We start from the raw sequence: 19,514 nt of genomic DNA on the forward strand, positions 1-19,514 counted from the left end.
GGGAGAAAAAGACTTCATAAGCCTGATGGAGCATTACTAATTATTTCTGACAAAAGATTTTCTGGCAAGAACTTTCAAAGCAGTTTATTGCTTGTTACCTCCATTGTTGTAGACAAACTGAACTTGTTTCATCTTGCAGCGGATGACACTATTGCAATATTGAGAGCTAAGACAATGACACTCTTACCACATTAAGTGGATTTAATAGCATGAACTAAAATTTTTGCAATGTGAATTTAGTGAATAAAAATTAATGATTACCCTTTATTGAACCGTCATCATATGGTATGGTTAGCTGCAATGTACAAAACTTTCTCCTGTCCATAATCCTATTTAAAATGGCTATGTGAAAAAAGTGTTCCCAAAATTGCTTGAATGCAGTTTTTCTTATTTGAATCATCGTTAGATAACCAAAAGAAAAACAGGTCATTAACTGTGCTCCCAGTTTCCCCGAGTTATTGGAAGTGGGATAACTTATGTTTCAAATAAGATAACCCTAATCATGTAACACATTTCATGAAACTTCACTTGGTTAATCTGGAATTAAGTGTAATCCCGCTGGCAAGTATAATCTTAGAACATTTGGATAAAATAGGCTCTATTTCCATTTCCTTTAACATAGTTAATTTGCACATCCTGGTATTGACAAACCATTGCCATTTCCAGGCATGAAAAGAAATCAGTGTAAATCAATAAAAAGGGATTTATACCCATTCTTCATAGTTTCCAGCAAGTTATGGCCAATGCTATTAATCATATACCTTTAAAAGTTAATTATTGGATTCCACTATATTGTTGTTGCCTGAATGTAATCAAAATGTTTCCATTTGTGTAAAAGTCTAATAAAGTGGAAGGATAATATTTTATTTCATTAAACCAGTTTTATTTGAACATTGACACATAATAGCACAGACATAAGTAGGTTTTTTTAAGTCATCATGTATGAAACTGTTGATTATCAGCCTCTACAATTTTCTTTCTGCCTGTGCCATCTGGAATAGGGCAGGTCTGTTTATTTTTCCTCCACGACACTCTGGCAATTCATCAAGGATTACGACTCCTCCATGTAAATGCATGTGGTGGCATGCTCTCTCTGCAAGAAAATTGAAAAAAACCTTTCACTCTTTCAGAAAGATAATACTTTTCATTATTTCAAGTTGTTTTACAGTTTCTCAATTTTGGCATTGTCTTTTTATATTCAATGCAAATTTAAAATGGAGAATTTCACTCTTTCTTATGCTTGAATAATCCATTGAAAATGTCAGCTTCTTAAAATGGCATTAGTCCATATCAAAGGGAGGATAAACGTTTTGATGTTAAATGCATATTCACCCTGTTTTGAAGTTTTGTCTCATGACTTCTGTTATATTTAGTGTTTAATAAAATATAATATAGCCATCAGAATACTCTGCAAATCACTAAGACTGAAAGATTTATTGCTTTCTACTCTATGTAACAGACAAATACTTCTTTTTGAGAGAGAGAGCCAAATTTCCAATGAATGAATGGCACAATGTTAGTGTGAATAATCCATTGAAAATGTCAGCTTTTTAAATTGGCATTAGTTCATATGAAATAGAGAATAAAAGTTTTGATATTAATTGCATATTCACCCTGTTTTTGAATTTTGTCTTCTGTTTTATACAATATTTTAGAAAATATATGAGAGTGGTTTGAAAGGTTCTCAGAATCACCACCAGATGCTAGTGATAATGCGTCGAGTTTCCTGGATAGTGATAGGTAACCCTTTATGAGCAAATATGTAACGTATCAGTGCCTGGGGAGAGATCCGTAGTGCTGTTTCTTCTCTGTTGTTGTTCCTGTGTAGTGATTCATGAAGATAGAAAAAGTTGACTTTCAAGTAGTGATTTAATACTTCGTAAATAAAAGTATGAAAGCAAAGGAAATTCATGCCGACTTTCAGAACCCTGGGGAACTCTGCTCCTTCATACTTAACTGTTGCCAAGTGGGCAACTGTGTTCCAAAGTTTGATCCAGATGGCTTAGATGTTGATTTGAGTAGTGGTCGGCCAAAATGTTCCACTACCCCAGAAATTATGTTACGTCATAAGTGTATTAAATGGTTATGGAGAATTGCTGCTTGAAAGTGTAAGAAATAGCTGACGCTGTAGGGAAGTCATCTGAACAAGCACATAAAATTTTAAAATTGGAATCGGATATGAGAGAATTATATTCTAGATAGGTGGTGTGACTCTTGGCACAGATCACAAATGCATCAGAATGGAAATTTCCAAACAATGTTTGACCCATTTTAAGGGCAATCAACAAGATTTCCTGCACCAGTTTGTGACCACAGATAAAACTTGGGTCCATTACTATGCCCAAGAGACAAAACAGCAGTGAAAGCAGTTGAAACACATTGATTCAGCACTGCAAAAGAAAGCAAAGGCGATACAGTCGGCTGGAAAGGTGATGGCTTCAGTTATCTGGGATGAGAAAGGGATTCTGCTAATAGGGTATCTTCCCACTGGTCAAACAATTTGTGGACAATATTATGCTAACCTGTTGAACCAACTGCAGCAAAAGATACACAGAAAATAGCCAGGTTTGGCAAGGAAGAAAATCATCTTTCATCAAGGCAATAACCCCCACACACAAGTGTCATTTCCATGACAAAAATACGTGAACTAAGATACCAATTGCAGTCACCCCCACCTTATTCATCTGATTTGGATCTGTCAGATTTCCATCTCTTCCCCAAGTTTCAAATTTTCCTCGGTGGACAGAGATTCTCTATAAACAAAGAACTAACAGCTTAAGTATATGGGTATTTTGGGGGTCTGAAGGAATCTAATTTTGGGAATAAAATGGGATCAAGATATTGGAACATCGCTGGAACAAGTTAATTAGTGTACAGGGAGACTACATTGAAAAATGAAAAAGTTTCACTGAGATAAGTTGTTTATTTCTATTCTATTCTAAGAACTTTTCAAACTACCCTCTTACTATAGCCATCAAAATTCTCTGCAAATCACCTTGGCCAAAAAGTTCTTAGTTATATTGGTTTTCATTCTATGTAACAGACAAATATTTCTTATTGAGCGGTAGTCAAATATGTGGAATTTTATATAGTTTCTGGTAGTAATAATGAAATTTACTCAAATTTAATTAACCTATTTTTAATTGCATCAGACAGTCATGGACTCGGGGGAGCTTTTATTGAACTTTTTTGAGGACAATGCCAAATCTTATATGCTAGCAATTGAGGCATTGAGTTAATCATTTGATTATAATTATAATAATGAGAAGGGAGCCCATAAGCCCATGACTCCAGTAGGGTAGTAATGACAAAACACCCTAAATCAAGGGGTCCACTACTGGGGGGTCTGCCTGTAACTAATTTCCAAGTGGACATAGATCTTTTGAATTCAATGCAACATGCACCAATAATTATGCTTGAAGAAGGGAAGGCAACTCCTTGTCCTTGCATGACTATTGAAATTGTGAGGAATGAACACCTGGGAATATTTTTACCTGCAACGTATTTCTTTATGTCCTCTTCGGTTACTTTGTAATTTGGTTTCAGCACAACATAGGCTCGTGCAGAAGCTGTCGTGATGAAATCCGGCACACCAATCACACCAGCTATTGAAACGGCTTGATGCCTCATTATTATTGCCTCTATGTCTGATGGGGAAACCTAATTTAGTTGAAAAAATCAGAGAACATTTCAAAGGTTTATCGAAATAAAAGCAAAGGAAATCATCTATAGCTCTATTGCTCACATGTTCAATTTTGTTTTTCATCGTCATGAATTATCAGTTTGGTATCAGAATCAATCCTATTTTTCTAATTTTTTCAACTTACTAAGTGATTGTTATAGATGAATGTGAAGGCACTTCGATCCACGACATATAAGTTTCCACCCTTGTCTATGTATCCCATGTCACCAGTATTGAACCAGCCATCTTCGTCAATTTTTGAGATATAACCCTGCATTTAGTGGGACATGAAATATTTAATTCATATTGAAATCAAATGATATACTTAGTCATGCATCAAATTCCATTTCAAGTTCAGTTCATGCATGTTGCTGAGGAAATGGTTTTATGCCAAAAGTAAGAAAACAAGAGTGTAGAAGAGTTACTTAAAGATAAGTTGAATAATTTTATTTGATTTGTATCGTCATACTTATTTATCAGAACTGATTTTGTCATATCAGGAATCATGAGGCCTTGTTGGGAGGTATTTTAATTGCATGGTGAATTGAATTTTAGCCTCTCCTCTCTTATCTTTTCAATTGTTTAATAGAAATTTTGACCTCAACATATTTGGATGTGCTACTTTGTTCACAGAATGCATATGTATGACTATTACGTATATCATTTTCTATACCTTTTCTGATTTGACATCAAGATAGCCTTTCATCATATATGGCCCTTTGACCCACAACTGCCCTTTTGTGTTTCTTCCTACGGAACATTTTAGAAGTGGATCCACTATCTGAAAAGGAAAAGAGCTCTTGGATTTACAGGCATTCATTTCTCTGAAAAAAAATATGCACAACTGGTGATGTAGTATAAGGATACCTCTACTCTTAATAACTTTCATGAAAGAGTTTCTGCATTAAATAAAACAGATTACTTGCTCCTGTATGTTATGATTCTCTCATTTTATGCCAATTCGCCCAGGGAAAATACTCTTTGGTACATATCCTAGGTATTGAATGAGGCATGGCTGTGCTTTTGTCGAATGATACTTTTGGATTCTTAGCTTTTATAATTACCTTGTTATGATTTGTGCATACCTTGGTGATCCATTTTGCACTGCATTTTGTTAATTTAAACAGCTACTTACGAATATCATAAATACTATTGCCACTTTTTTCTATTAATTAATCAATAACCATTCTAAGGCACATATACACATACCTTGGCTTGATATGCAGGCAACAGCTGCCCACATGAAATGTGCTCACCTGAAAATGAATAAAACTGAGTTATTTTTCAGTTGAAATATAAGCTATGTTAATCCTTGAAACTTGGAAATTCATCCTGGGAAGAAATTTTGGAAGTGAAATGCATGCATTCATTATTTGTTATGATTCTGTGAATAACAACATTAAAAGAAGCATCAGAAAAAATTAAATGATGACTTCAATATCTGAATTTACAAGGTTAACAAAATTTGTTGATCGACATGAAAATTGGTGCAGTTGGTAGATGGAACGGCAAAATAATTTTGGTTTGGCATAACAGACTTTCAGTTTAGTATTTTTGATATAGAGCACAGTGCATTAAGGATGTGAGAGATGGTCTTTGAGGCAAGAAGATGGTCATAGATTGAAGACTTAGGAGATGTAGGTGTGTGGAGGGGAGTAGAGAAAATCAGTTGGGCAGAGAGGAAGACAAACAGTGCATTTTTACCAAACGTGGGGAAAGAAAGATAGATACAGGTGAAAACTCAGAAAAAGACTAGGGAAGTGGGCTCACAAAATAGTGAAATGAGTAGTATGTATGTTGATAAGGTTGTGATATAGAAAGAATGCTAGATGTAAATGGAGTAGAGTGGGCTTTTTAGAAGGCACGAAAGCCAGCATAAATCATTAAGAAATAGGAAATTCCCTTGATGCTTTGAGACAAATAATCATTAGGTATCATCCAAAACCTACCACCATTGTGAATAGAATACCTTGGTTGGCCCCTGAGGAACTATTACACTGAAATAAAAGCATGATTACTAAATCTGAACCAATAATTTCAGGGGTGCAAAAATATCATCTCTCTTTAGGGCTTTTCAAATTTATAAAGTTCACATGGTTAGAAGTGTGCAGTTTCTGTAAAAAGTATGATTTTGACCATTGCCATAGAGAATAGGCCTCCAAGGTTGTGATTCCCTTTCATGCTATTTGCAATGAAGAATCTTATTTCAGGACGAAAGAAGTGATATCACTGGCTCATAACTGGTTATACGAGTTACAGAATAATACTCAAGACATTGTGCCATGTCTGGTCTATATAAATAATGTTTGTGATTATTATAATGGCTGGATTCAAATTGGATCAAGTAGTTGCATATCACACTGATGTTGTGCAAATCACAATCTTGGGTTGTTGATTTTCTTGGGGCTTGTGAATAAGAATGGCTGTAATTACCATCCCCTTGCAAGAACCATATAATATTCAGGCCTATGTAGTAGGCATTTCACTCATTCTCATAATTCTCTTCTGATTTGTTTGCTTCTTTGCAGAATGCCCTTCAGGTGACTCAGCGGTGAATTATTTTATGGTTCAAAAATGTTTAATTTGGCGATTGAAACTGACATTAACTTATTTTTTAGAATGACATCAATATAATTCAACGACTGCACTTACATCCATCACTCATACCAACTGCTAATCCAGCTACACTTTTCTCTGTAGTAGGTTTGGCCTCTTTGTCAATGGATGAGAAAGTGCAAAAAAGGAGTTCTGACATGGCATATATCTGCAAGTAAACAAGAAAGAGTATTGTTAATATTTAATGACTGATTTAATGAATCATTCAATGAATGATTTAATGACCAGGATTAAATGTTTAAATTAATGTAGTGGCGGAAGCATGATGTGGAATAAGAAATGGGATGGTAAATGTATGTTCCCTCATGCAATTCAGTGTGATGAAGTGAATATGAATTTTTGAAAAACATCTTTAACACCACACATTATATGACAGTTGGAAAGGATCATAAATCGTGTTTTACTTTCTCTGTGAGGGCTCAATCATGCACTGAAGTATTTTTAACTAAAATACATAATTTTTAATAGATTTTTTAATTAAAGCATTCATAAGGTTTAATTATTTCAGTTCTAAGAATATTCCCATGGTTTGTCACGGTCTTATATACAAGTAAGAATTTAATTTATATATTTTATATATTGAGGTATATGCGCATGGTTTAGATCACCATGTGAGTTCGTTATTATGATAAGTGATCTGTGGTTTTCAAAATTGTGATTTAATTTTTAGGTAGTTCAAAATGATGAATGCAATGTTTTCTTTTACCTTTCTGAAACCTTGAATTTACATTTTTGAAGGTACCAGTGAAAAAAATAAACATTTTATTTAGTCTAATGTTGAGGTTGGTGGGAAAGTACTTGAAAAGTATATTTTCTTGTTACCTGGTTGTTGAACCAAGATGACAGGCGTTGTAGATTGGAGGCTTTTGAGATGTGGGTATGGAGAATGATGGGAAAGGTAAAATGTACCAAAAGCAAAACAAGCAAGGAAGTGTTAGGTATGGTGTGGGAAGAGAAGGGATTGCTGAGAGAAATCATAAGGAGACAGGAAAAATGGATGCAGAGTATATTGATTGGCAGTGTGATGTTGAAGACTGTGATAGAGAGGAGAATGTTAGGTAAAATAGGAACGGGTAGAAAAAGGAAGGAAGTAGGGGAAATGTAAGAGGGGATTAATGTGATGTTGAATGCAAGGTTGAGTTTTGTTAGGAGAGGTTAGGAAATTTATGTTGCACTGTTTTAGTATACTGATGGTATATTAGTAAAAATAGAATACTGATAGTTCTAATTTTCATATTTAATGAACAAAATATATCTCAGAGAAAAAATTAGATCTTACTGTACAAAGGTTAGTCTAATTTTTCAGTTGTAGAAAGAGTTCCTATTTAGCACAAACTTTTCCCATGTCTGCATACATGTTTTACAAATTTTCCATATTCTACTTATTTTCAATGTATTTATTTTCTTTCACCACTAAAATTAATATTTATCAATATTAAAACGAAATAATATATAATAAGGTCAGTAAAATGTTGTGGTATCATTATTAGGAATTAAAAAATATGTACCACTCCTGATGAAAAAACAAAATTTTAATGATTTTTGTAGTTCAGATTACTGTATTAGGATGAGTAGCCCAATGAACACCTTAATATGCAATATCTTGGAGAAAACTAATTTCATTTTCCCAAAGTCATGTAAAAATCAAAATGTACTGTAATGAACAGAACCGGGAAACAAATAGATGTCAGCTTATCTCCATAGTTTTTCCAATTATGAAGTAAATTCTAAGTTCCAGAAAAATAAATTTAAGACATTGATATGGAGGGCTATTCAAACCTTAAATGAATTGCATAAATTCTATGCTAATGTATGAATGAGTCCGTAATGTCAACATTTCACTGTTTTGTGGTCTCTGATTATGCAATGGGAAAAGGTATCCTAAAAGCATATTAGAAAAATTGATATCATTTAACTCACCATCATTAACTTTGCATTTGGTAGTTTGGTCTCAAATAAATTTGCAGTTGTTGGAGTAAACACTGAACCTCCAGACATCACATATTTCAGGGAAGACAAGTCATATTCACCTAATTCATCAGACTGTATCATAACATTAGCTGCATATGGATATAGAAACAGAGTATCAGGCTGTAAAAAAGTGAATCATATTAAAAAATTATCACTGCCCTTGGATCATACTTCTAAACCTTGTTTTCTCTAAACACTTGAATTCACCTTATGCTTTTCAAGTATCCCAAGTAATGTCTGTAGTTCAAAGTTACTGCTGCTGAGGTAAGTGAATCCGTAGAGAATTGAAGCAGCAATACCTCCATATGTTGATATTAAATAATTCCCAGTCATAGTGAATGCGGACATCCCTACCTCTCTGGGCCTTCATTGTAAATTATTATTAGTAATGAACAAAATATATTAACTAACTTAGAGAAAGAGAAATTTTTATTATGCATAATGTGTTAATAATAAAATTTAGGCATTATCATTTCTTTATCAATTATTCTTCTCATTTGACTTACTCTTCAATTTTTATTGGTGCACCAAAACTTGAATAGCATGCAACCATGTTGTAATGAGTGTGTAGTACACACTTGGGGAATCCTGTAGATCCACTGGTACTGACCATAATATATACATCCTCTTTTGGATTTATTTGCACATCATGCGGATAACCTGTGAGTGAAAAATTTGGAAATTTTGTCCTACGAGGGTCATCCGGAAAGTAGTACCCGTTCGTGCCGCATGAAGTGCTGACGACGCGAGTAGCCGCTGGACGAGGTCAGATAGCTTCAGTGGCTTGTCTGCCTTCTCTGAGCCAAGTTGCGTGACGCTAGCATTGCCTGTGTTGTTTCTGTGATTGTTTACAATGTTTAAAAAAATTGAGAACGCCGCCAGTTGTGAAGTGAAGGCAGTGATTAAATTCCTCAATGCAAGAAACGTTCGCCCATGTGATATTCATCGCCAATTAAAGGAGGTGTATGGAGACAATGTAATGGACGAGTCGTCTGTTCGGCGGTGGTGTCGCAACTTCAACATGGGGAGGGGGAACACACACGACGATGAGCGTTCGGGGAGACCGTCTGTCATTACAGACCAACTGGTGAGCTCAGTTGACGAATTCGTGAGGAACGATCGGCGCGTCACAATTGATGACATCTGTGAGCATTTTCCCAATGTTTCTCGAACAATTGTTCATGAAATTGTTAAACACCATCTGCATTATGCAAAAATTTGTGCAAGATGGGTCCCTCGCGTATCTCAATGAGCTGGCGGCGAAGGACTATGCAGCAGGAATACAGAAACTTGTCACACGTTATGACAAATGCCTTAATTTGCTTGGAGATTATGTTGAGAAGTAGTTTAAAGTATCCTCTTTCAAATAAAATTTTTTATGTTTGTTAATATTTACTTTTGTGTCTTTATTTCACGAACGGGTACTACTTTCCGGATGACCCTCGTAGATCACTTTGATTATTGTGATTCTGTTTTACATTTGTTATAAATTCACAAAAACCATTAGAGAGGAACAGAGAAAACAATCAGGAACTACTTGTCTGTTTCATAGATTTTGATAAGACATTTGATGGAGTATATTGGGTAAAATTAATGATTGTATGCATTGCAGAAAATAGGAGTAGATTGGAGGGATAGGAGACTTAACCGCAACGTGTACATATCTCCGACTGCTCAGGTTCGAGCGGGGAATGGAGAGTCAGGGTGGGCTGAATAAGAAAGAGCAGTAAGGAAGGAATCTCTTATCACCCATGTTTTCATCACATATTAAGCAAATGATGAAAGTGGCATGGGAAGAACTGCAGCTAGGAATGATAACCTGGGGGGAATCCATGAAATTAGGTTTCTAGATGATCAAGGCTTAATTAGCCAGTCAGCCAGAATTATTAAGGAGTACACTTGAAAATCAGTGCATTAGGCATTGAATGAAAAACATTTTTGTGTATTCTGAGAGTTCTAAGTTGTACATTACAATGGAATGTAAAAAACCAAAACAGTTGGAACAGTTAACCTGTGACAGAAGTGTTTTGGACTAAAATGTTCCAAGTAGTAGGGAGAAGAGGAGAGGAAGAAGAATTTCATTGGGAAAAGAAGCTATCCCTAGGAGGAGAAGATTAATTATGGGACATTGAGCAAGGATGTTAAGAAAAATATGGTGAAAACTTTCATATAGTGTGTGGTTTGTATAGCACAGAAATGTGATCCTTGAAGTAAGAGGATGAGCATGTGTTGGAGGCTTCGGAAATATGGAAGTGGAAAAAAATGTGAAAAGGACACAATTGGTGCAAATAGAGAAGAGCTAGGCATGCTGGGGAAAGAGAGGGATTGTTGGGAGGAATCAACACGAAGCAAGAAAGGTGAGTGCAGAGAATTTTGATTAGCAATGGGTTGTTGAAGACTAATAGAGGGAGAGTGTTAGGCAAGCAAGGGAGGGCAAGGAATAGGATAGAGATATTGGATGGAATGAAGGGAGGAAGGAAATATGCGGCATTTGGAAAAGGGTTTACTGAAGTGTTGGATGTCGGATTGTATTTTGTAAGAAATGACAAAGAAATTAACCCTTATTTAATCTTATTCCATCCAAAACCTACCCTAAATGGTAGAATACTATAAAAGAAGAGTCTATTCCTCCCTATATATTATTAAGGAAGTGAAACTTGAGCATGCCAGAGTAAGTGCAAATGTTGCTAGAAAAATTCACAAGGGTATTTGAAAAGAGTTTGTGGTCAAAGGGGCTCTCAAAGTATTTATATACATTTCATATTATCTTTTTTTTTTGGAAAATTGATGAATGTTGGTTGTTGCAGAAACATCTGAACAACAAAGCTAAGAGCTATACAAACTTGGAAAGTTAGTAATATTCAAGGTTCTCCACAAATACTGAATGTTGATGCATCGCCACTCTGGCATATATAATGTGGATAGTTTCTATGTAAGATATGGGTGTATTCTGTGCACGGAACCTAGTTTTTATTTTGATTGTTTTCTATATGGATACTCTCATATAGCCAACAGAGTTGAAAAGTTACACACTGTGGCTCAAACCACAGTTATATTCTTATTCAGAAACAGTCCCGATTTTAAATACTATGAGTACATGAGGCAGCAAAGAAGGTGACACTTGAGTGCTACTCGGTTTCACAATGAACCACTAATAATATAGCTACATACGTACATGAACAATTGTCATCTACCACCATGTGTTCTATAGCTGTAGCTCCTTCCACTTTGCCTCCAATCGATAGTTCTTGGACATCCCACTCCAACTGCTTGATTGCCCATTTTAAACGAGTCTTGGTGTTGTGATCACAGAGCGTGAAACGGCAAGAAACCTCTCTGAGTTGTCTTTCGTAAACTTCTGTAAATGAAAGGTTTGAAAGATAGGAATGTATTAGTAGAGCTTGATGTAAGTTCATTTACGAGGTGCTTTCAACTTCTAAGTTCACCCATTTTTTTGCTCAGGATTGTGGGTGAATAGAAGGGTGTGGTTGATCTAAAAATACCTGGTGGGCACTCTTTATGAATACAAGACATGGATGGCTGCACCAACAAGGCACAGGGTTTATTTAGCTTCAACTTGACTGTGAAGTGTTTTCAATATTTAAAATATCATCACCGGATACACAAAGTCATAAGGTAATCATTCATTTTGTACACTTGTATGGTCTAAGACCTGTCGAAATTTAACTTCAAATGATTGAAATACATGTATATGATCACTGCCATTACCAGCCCTGGGAGAAGAGATTTTAGCCTCTCCTTGTGGAGACCCAAGAGCTCTAAATGTTAAACGACTTTATTCTTTTATGAATTGATACAAAAATTGAATCTCTGCACAAATTTCTGTACTTTTACCATCTGTAATTATGTTGCCAAAAAAGAACCCTTTCGTGAAAACATTTTACTTTGAACTGAATAACAATGTTCCTAGCAATTGAGATGGATTTATTTTTTCAAGAACACTGAAATTTATTCATGAAGCTTCATAAAACTTCTGTTCAAATTTGGCTCCATTTGTGTCAGACATTTCCCTGGGAAAGTGCGAAATTTGATTTAGAAAAGTTAGGGAAAACAAATTGAGATTTATCGGTCACCCTGATTCATAATTAGCGTTATATACCACATGCCCCCATCATAAGGAGAGTAAATATACTTGACATATTTCAGAAAGACAAATACTACACCCCATGCTCGCCATGAGTATGATTTTAGGATACTACCGAGTGTAGGAGGTAATGGAAATTAAGTAACTCAATTGAGAAGAAACTGGATTATTGTGTAGGATTGAATTTTTCTCCATGTGTATGTAGCAGGTAAATTGGAGGATAAATGCCTTTAATGCATGAATGATTTGGCACTTATCAAAGCCTATTTCTTCATTTAATCAAACAAGACCAGCCATGCTATATGACTGAGGATCATCAAGTTATTTTTAGTACAAATAACAGGTAAAATATGCAAGTCAGTACCTAACATGGCATTTGTACATGTATGTTACTCAATCAAAATATTTTCATCCTGATCAGGCTCTTCTGTTACCACGTTCTAAGATCCTATTTACATTTTTGCTTATTATCATGTGCTATAAGGTAATAATATTTTGCTGTTAAGCATTGTTTCTGTTGGAACTGACCTTTTTCATCTTGTGGGTGGAGTCCTCTCACCACACCACCACAAATCCACACACTAAGGTGAACCAAATAGATTAAGGTGACGTCATGAGTTGCAAAGCAGAAAACATCGCCTTTCTTAAATCCTAATCGTGTCAGACCACTTGCAATCTTCCTGGTAAGTGGCTTTATGTCGCTGTACTTGTATGAGGATCCAGAGGAAACGTCTTTCTATAATTAAAAAATTTTGAACAGGAAAACATTTAATTGTTCTAATCAGTAACTAATAACTATAAGACTAAGAATTATAATAACCATCATTGAAATAAATGCATCACAACGTTGATGCTGCACTGGTATTAATCAAAGTTACATTACTAAAGCTTGAAAAATCCTGTACATATTAATGAATATACGCCACACTTTTTTGTGGAAATATTAGTAGTTAAGTTTTGGGAGGAATGTTATCACCTGATATATTAGTTCATGCATATGTTATACAGCTAGGTCCATATCTTTTTAACAATGGTGTAGTGGCCATTATTAATTTTTCCTCATCAATGATAATGCAAATTAGAAACCACTTCTAAAAACTGGGTGTGTCAAAAAAGAAACCATATTCTGAATCAAAAACATTTTGGAAAAACAGACAAATACATGACTTTATTAAAAAGTCCCAGTATGTAAACTTATCAATGTGATTAGCAAAGCCATTTTTAAATATTTTTATATGCCCCTGGGAAGGAAATAACATATTACTTGTCATGGTGGATATTGAGAAGCATAATATTTGTTGTGCTCTCATTAATTCTCATTGTATTATAACTCATGTTGTTAATCCAGCAGGCTAATCACCAGGATTAGGTGTTTGAAAAGAACATGGGATATATTTGAGGAAATTACTCACCACCCAAATTTGGTCTTTTAAGAGCTCATAGTTAATATCCAAACTTTGGAATAGAAAATCTGTTACGCTGACATCAGGAACACTTTTGCTTCCACTTGGATATAATGATTTCACAATGTTGGGATCACTGGATGACATCCTCTTCTAGTTGAAGTTTACTAATAGGAAGAGATATTATTACTCATAAATCATTCAATAGAGGGATAGGTGGCTTCTTTGAAATTATCCACGAGCCCTTATGGTCTGTGCGGGGTGAGCAATTTTCTTGTAAGTTTAGACCTAGAATTGTAATGGTTTCAACTTGAATTCACCTGAAACCACTCCTTAAATGGTGGTTTATCAAATTAAATAATATAAATTTAAGGTAACTTTTGGAGAGAAACATTCTAAACATGTTGATGCCTCTAAGCCATCCCTAACAAGTCACCATACCCTTCTTCATACTATCCACCTCCGTTTATTCCATCCTAAATGGCAATACTTTTCCTCACTTGCCTCGACTGCCTAATGTTCTCCCATCTATGTCACAATCTTAAACACCCCATTCCCAAACAAAATGCTCTGCAACCACCTATATTATTTGGATTTCTCCCAATAATCCCATCTTCTCTCCCCCTTTACCTAGCACATCCTCATATGTTTTCTTTTCTGTCCATTTATTTTTTCCATTCTCCAAACCCCTACCTCTAAAACCTCCTCCTTATACCTCCAGTCTTACTTCAGTGATCATGTTTCTGTGCCATACAAAACCACACTCCATTTAAAAGTTTTAACAAGCCTTTTCCTAACATCCTTAATCAAAGTCCCTGCCTCAAAGTCTCTCCTCCCTGTGAAAGGTTCTTTGCACAACTCAATTTGAATTCTTATGTCCCTGCAACATTGACCATTTTAGTGTCAAACACATCCAAGATAGGTTAAATTATCTATCTGCTCTAGTTCATGAACTCCTATTTTAACAGTTGGCTTAGCTTTCCTCTTTCTCTAAAATCACAGAGCCTCTATTATCTTTGTATTGATTTTCATTCCAAACCTATCCACTCACTTTCCAATGCACTCAGAAATTCTTGCAACTACTTGGATGAATGGATGACTAAAGTTTGATCATCCATAAACCTAACTGATATTACAAATTCCCTTCCAGCTGTCATCCCTCTGTCCAGTTCTTTCCATGCTATGCTAATCAATTCCTCTAATAGGTTGAAATGCATTGGTAATAATTAAAATCTGTCTCCTCCCTCTTCCTAACTCTGCCTAATCCAGCTCTCCATCCACCACTTGTACCTGAGCAGTCTGAGATATGTACAGGATTCCAAAGAAACTGCAGGAGGATGCCTTGATAGCTTAACTGGCTAAAGCACTCGACCGGACATTGAGGGATCCGGGTTTGAATCCCAGTCTAGGTGAATGATTTTTACGCTGAAATTTTTGCATTGATATGTGCAGGATGTGCATAAGTTGCCATCCTATCCAGTCTACTTCTATTTTTGATAATACATAAATTAATCTACCCAATACACTCTGTCAAATGCCTCCCTGAAATTTTGGCCAAAACAAATAAATCCTCCTTATATTCTATGTTCTCATTTATTAGTGATTTAATTACTGCTGTAGCATTACTTGTGCCTTTTTCCTTCCTCCACTGAAACTGATAATTCCCTAAGTAATCATTTGCCCTGCTCTTCTTCCTTATATTGATGATGTTAAGTACCTCTTGCTGCATGCAAAATCAAACTTATTATTCTAAAGTCTTCACCCATGGCTACTTTTCCCCTTTTTTGGTTTGGAATTAGAAATGAGAAAGTCTTCTATCCATATTCTGCCCTTCATCCATATTCAAATTCCAACCTCATAATTGCTACGAACTAGTCTATTGAAAAACCTTCCTCCATCGTTTGCCTCAGCCCTTGGATGAATCTGTATTCATATTATCTACCACTCCAGACTTATTTGATTCCAATTCCCTGAATGCCCTGGGGAGGAATGACATCCATAATGTATCCGAGAGGGTGGGATTTAGAAAATCTTACTGATGATTTTAATTTGATTTTATGAAATAATGGGGAGAAGGTATTTTTAAATAGTTTTAATGGAAAATTTGTCTTCATATATGGTGATACACTCAGCTAGTTTCGCTCATGTAATTGAACTGTGCATACACACGACCTTGTGCAGGAGTTATAACTTCCCCATGATTTTAACAAGACGCGGAACCTTAAGCCCACCTTTGGCTCATCCAGAAAATTGTTTTTATGGAATTCAATTGGCAACTTTTAAAAAGTAATTTTAACTTTCGCTGAGTCGTGCAATCGTTTAATCTCTGACCGAGTCTGTCACTAGCGCGGCCAATGACAACATTCCCTAGCATTCGGCAAATTCCTACGATCGTCTCTTCCGTGGTGGATCAAGAAATGCACGGATGCCATGATGAAAAGAAAACGAGCATAACGAATTTTTAATACATTTCCAACTCGTTTTAATGCGCGTGGTTTTCCAAGGCTACGGCCTAAGGCGCGCCAAACCTTGAAAGAGGTCATGCGGACTACGTGGATGATTGAGTACGTGTCCACTTTTAGTCAGATAAAACTAATGTCAGAGTTTGTGGCATAATCAATAAAATTATAGGTTCTGCGCCACTCACCTTTCTTCTTCAGGGTGAGTGTCAACTCCCGTATAATACAACTAATGTCTCAATTTTAGCCCGACCTTAGTTTTAGCCCTGTTTGAGGTTTCCTTTGCGAGTGTCACGATTGTGGCAAAAGTGCGGAATTAGAAAGGGGAGGAAGTGTTGCCAACGTAAAATTTCAACCTGAAATACGAACCATTCAAGATATTCCTTAGCCGGGGCTCATCACGGCATTATTCCGATTTCGAAAAGGACCTTCTGGACATTTGATTATCATGCTTAATGCCTATATGTAATTAGAGGAGATTTTGGAAAAGCTCAAAAAGCAACTGCCGTTACTATGATTCGACCTGGGTTAACATGAAATCGTTACTCGTTCATCAACGCGTAGAACAGGTATATTTATGGTGTTATTTTTTTAAAACAAACAATCAGAATAACTTGACCCGACCGCGGTAGCGGAGAAAAGTATTTTGTGTCAGAAGTAGTCTGGTGCGTTATTCCTCCTCTGCCGCACACCCTTGCGGTAGCTTGCAGGGTACTATTTATGTAAGTATGTGCTCCACGAATATTAACGAAGCATTTGATTAGTTTTCTTTTAGCATCAGCAGTGGTGTGAATTGTCATCGTGTCTCCGCGGTAGCCAAGATGCGTGCCGAGAGGGCAGTTCGATATTCTAAAAGGGTACTCAGCACATTTTTATAATGAATCATTCACGTTGTGGGCATTTCGATATGCCATAGCAGGGTTGAGATCAGCTAGTCCTGGGCCGATCGTGTACATAACTGCAAACTCATGGAGAAGAATGGTGAATAGTCGGCTATTTCGATGCCTAGAGAGGTTAAAATTTCTTTCCTTTAAACCTTTAATGTGGTTTTCGGAACAGTATGTATATAGGTCAGTGATCCTTTGGTCGGTACAGATAACTATATCCAGGAAGCCTTTCTCAAGCGGCAACGTTTCATAGTCGTCTTTCTCGGCACAGAAAAGACACACGACAGAATTGGCCGTACGCGTTTTTATAGGAATTACTTTTTATACCTGAATACTACTCACCTAGAATCCTCGGTGGTGTCGGCTGAGGATCTGGAAGTGCCTTCACAGAACGTATCCCAGAAGCAGTAGAATAACACTTGCCGGATGGTTACAGGTAACAACCTTCTCACCGTGGAACCCGCGACTTCAGTGTGCTCATCTTCTGTCAGAAGTACACGGAGAGAAGAGATCGCTATCACGTCATCCAGAATAAGGCACTGGGCTCTGACTCACACTAACGTATTCGCTGAAGATAAAACTTCACTCCTCTGTAAATATTGCGACCCCCCAAATGACCGACGGTCAACTATTGACGAAATGCTAAATGACCTCAGTAGTCGGCGAACCAAAATGCATTAATCACTAATTCCAATACTACTTAATTCCCGTCAAGTCATCAAGTTTGTCAAAGCGTAAGCTATACTCATCTACGTCATAATCTCGTTCTACGTCATAAGTTTGGTGACCTGATGTCTTTACCATATAGTTGATTAATATGTACTCCTCACATGTCTTTAATATTCCCGGGTTGAATTGATAGTTTTCCTGACTCAAGTCTAGCTGTTATCACAGTTTCTCTTTCCCTCCTTGCTTCCTGAGAGTGTCTAAACGCTCCTTCTAAGCACGCATCAATTTCGCCCCTCTGTAACTTTCCATATCCTCGAACTACGTCTTCCGCCGCGTTTCTTTTGGTATAATTGCTACCCGACTCATTTTTGTATTAAACTCCTCATGATTCATTCTACCTAACTCTCAATTTACATTCTCCCATTTTATTCTATCGTATATCTTTCTAACCATCTCGTCCGCACTTAATGATTTTCTGATACTTTCCCTAAAGCTTAGTTTTCAGCTTTCCATGTCACTTTATTTAAATGCTCCCATTTTTATTTATAGCGCCCAGCGCCTTACCTTGCACTTGATTTTATACGAAGCCTGCTGATTCTCTTTTCTTTCCGTTCAATTTAATGCTTTTAAATTCCATTCCCCAGCTATCTTCTGCGTTTTATTTTTTGAATCGGTCGCTACACTCCATCAATACTCAATTTTGATATGAGTCTGCATCCGATCCCGAGAAACTGTACGCATCGATTACGCTATTCCTAAATCTAAGCCTTACCATAATATGATACATGTAGCCTAACTGTTATCTTGCTGAATATTCGCTAATTTTCCATGTATATTTACTCACTTTGTGGAGTATATGCCAAGTGTCCTATTGCTTTATCGCCGCTGTATTTTCCTGTTCCTAAACCCTAGTCTCCTAACTCATCAACTTCTCTTACTTCGCCTACCGTCTCGTTTTAGCCCTCATTACTATAAAATGTTTCCTACCAGGAACACCTTCATTTATGTCCTCTAACTGATCATATACCCTGTCGAACTCTTCCTCCCCATGATTGCTTGGTGGCATGTAGACCCGAACAATGACCAAGTTCAATGCAACTATTTCAGAGTGTAAAAATCATTCGCCTTGACCGGAATTCGAACCCGGATCCCTCAATGTCCGGTCGAGTGCTTTAGCCAGTTAAGCTATGGAGACATCCTCTTAAACTCCGAAATTTTGGCAAGAGTTTTAGAGGACGCCTTGATAGCTTAACTGGCTAAAGCACTCAACCGGGGCATTGAGGGATCTGGGTGCGAATCCTGGTCAAGGCGAATGATTTTTACGCTCTGAAATTTTTGCATTGGTATGAATATTAGCGGATGACTCCGTTAAAAGTTACTGTTACGGTATCTCCCGCAGTTTCTTTGGAATGACCAAGTTGTTTGGTTCCGCGTTTACCGTACTTCAATTATTAATAATCTGCCAAGCGCTTGCTCTATGTTTACTATGCTTTTCAATATCTTTTTTATCAATTTTACTGCCACTCCTGGCTGGTTCTCCTCCTTTGTCGCTGTATTTCACTCTAAACTGTCGATCCGATAATCCCCGTTATATCTCCATTTCACCTTGCACACATCCAAATAATCTGTATTTCCCCCTTCCATCTCATGCTTAATAATTTCAGAGTTTTCTGCTCTCAACATCATCGTAATATTCCAAGTTCCTATTATAACGAATGTGGC

General features: G+C 36.5%; 1 protein-coding gene across 1 annotated transcript; it reads right to left on the reverse strand.

The window, feature by feature from the left end:
- Positions 1-886: 886 nt before the first annotated feature.
- On the reverse strand, positions 887-16,526 carry LOC139691582 (uncharacterized). Its single transcript, XM_071589473.1, has 13 exons — positions 16,425-16,526; positions 13,787-13,944; positions 12,903-13,110; positions 11,445-11,627; positions 8,776-8,929; positions 8,477-8,633; positions 8,219-8,389; positions 6,335-6,446; positions 4,892-4,938; positions 4,356-4,463; positions 3,828-3,953; positions 3,495-3,660; positions 887-1,093 (listed from the first exon to the last, which is right to left on the reverse strand). Exons 2-13 carry the CDS (start codon positions 13,922-13,924, stop codon positions 966-968), a joined length of 1,698 nt encoding a protein of 565 aa, XP_071445574.1. The 5' UTR covers positions 13,925-13,944; positions 16,425-16,526; the 3' UTR covers positions 887-965.
- Between the last annotated feature and the right edge of the window lie 2,988 nt (positions 16,527-19,514).

The sequence above is a fragment of the Hetaerina americana genome, unplaced genomic scaffold, assembly GCF_022747635.1.
Source record: "Hetaerina americana unplaced genomic scaffold, ioHetAmer1.1.p SCAF_38, whole genome shotgun sequence".
Classification (NCBI taxonomy): Eukaryota; Metazoa; Arthropoda; class Insecta; order Odonata; family Calopterygidae; genus Hetaerina; species Hetaerina americana.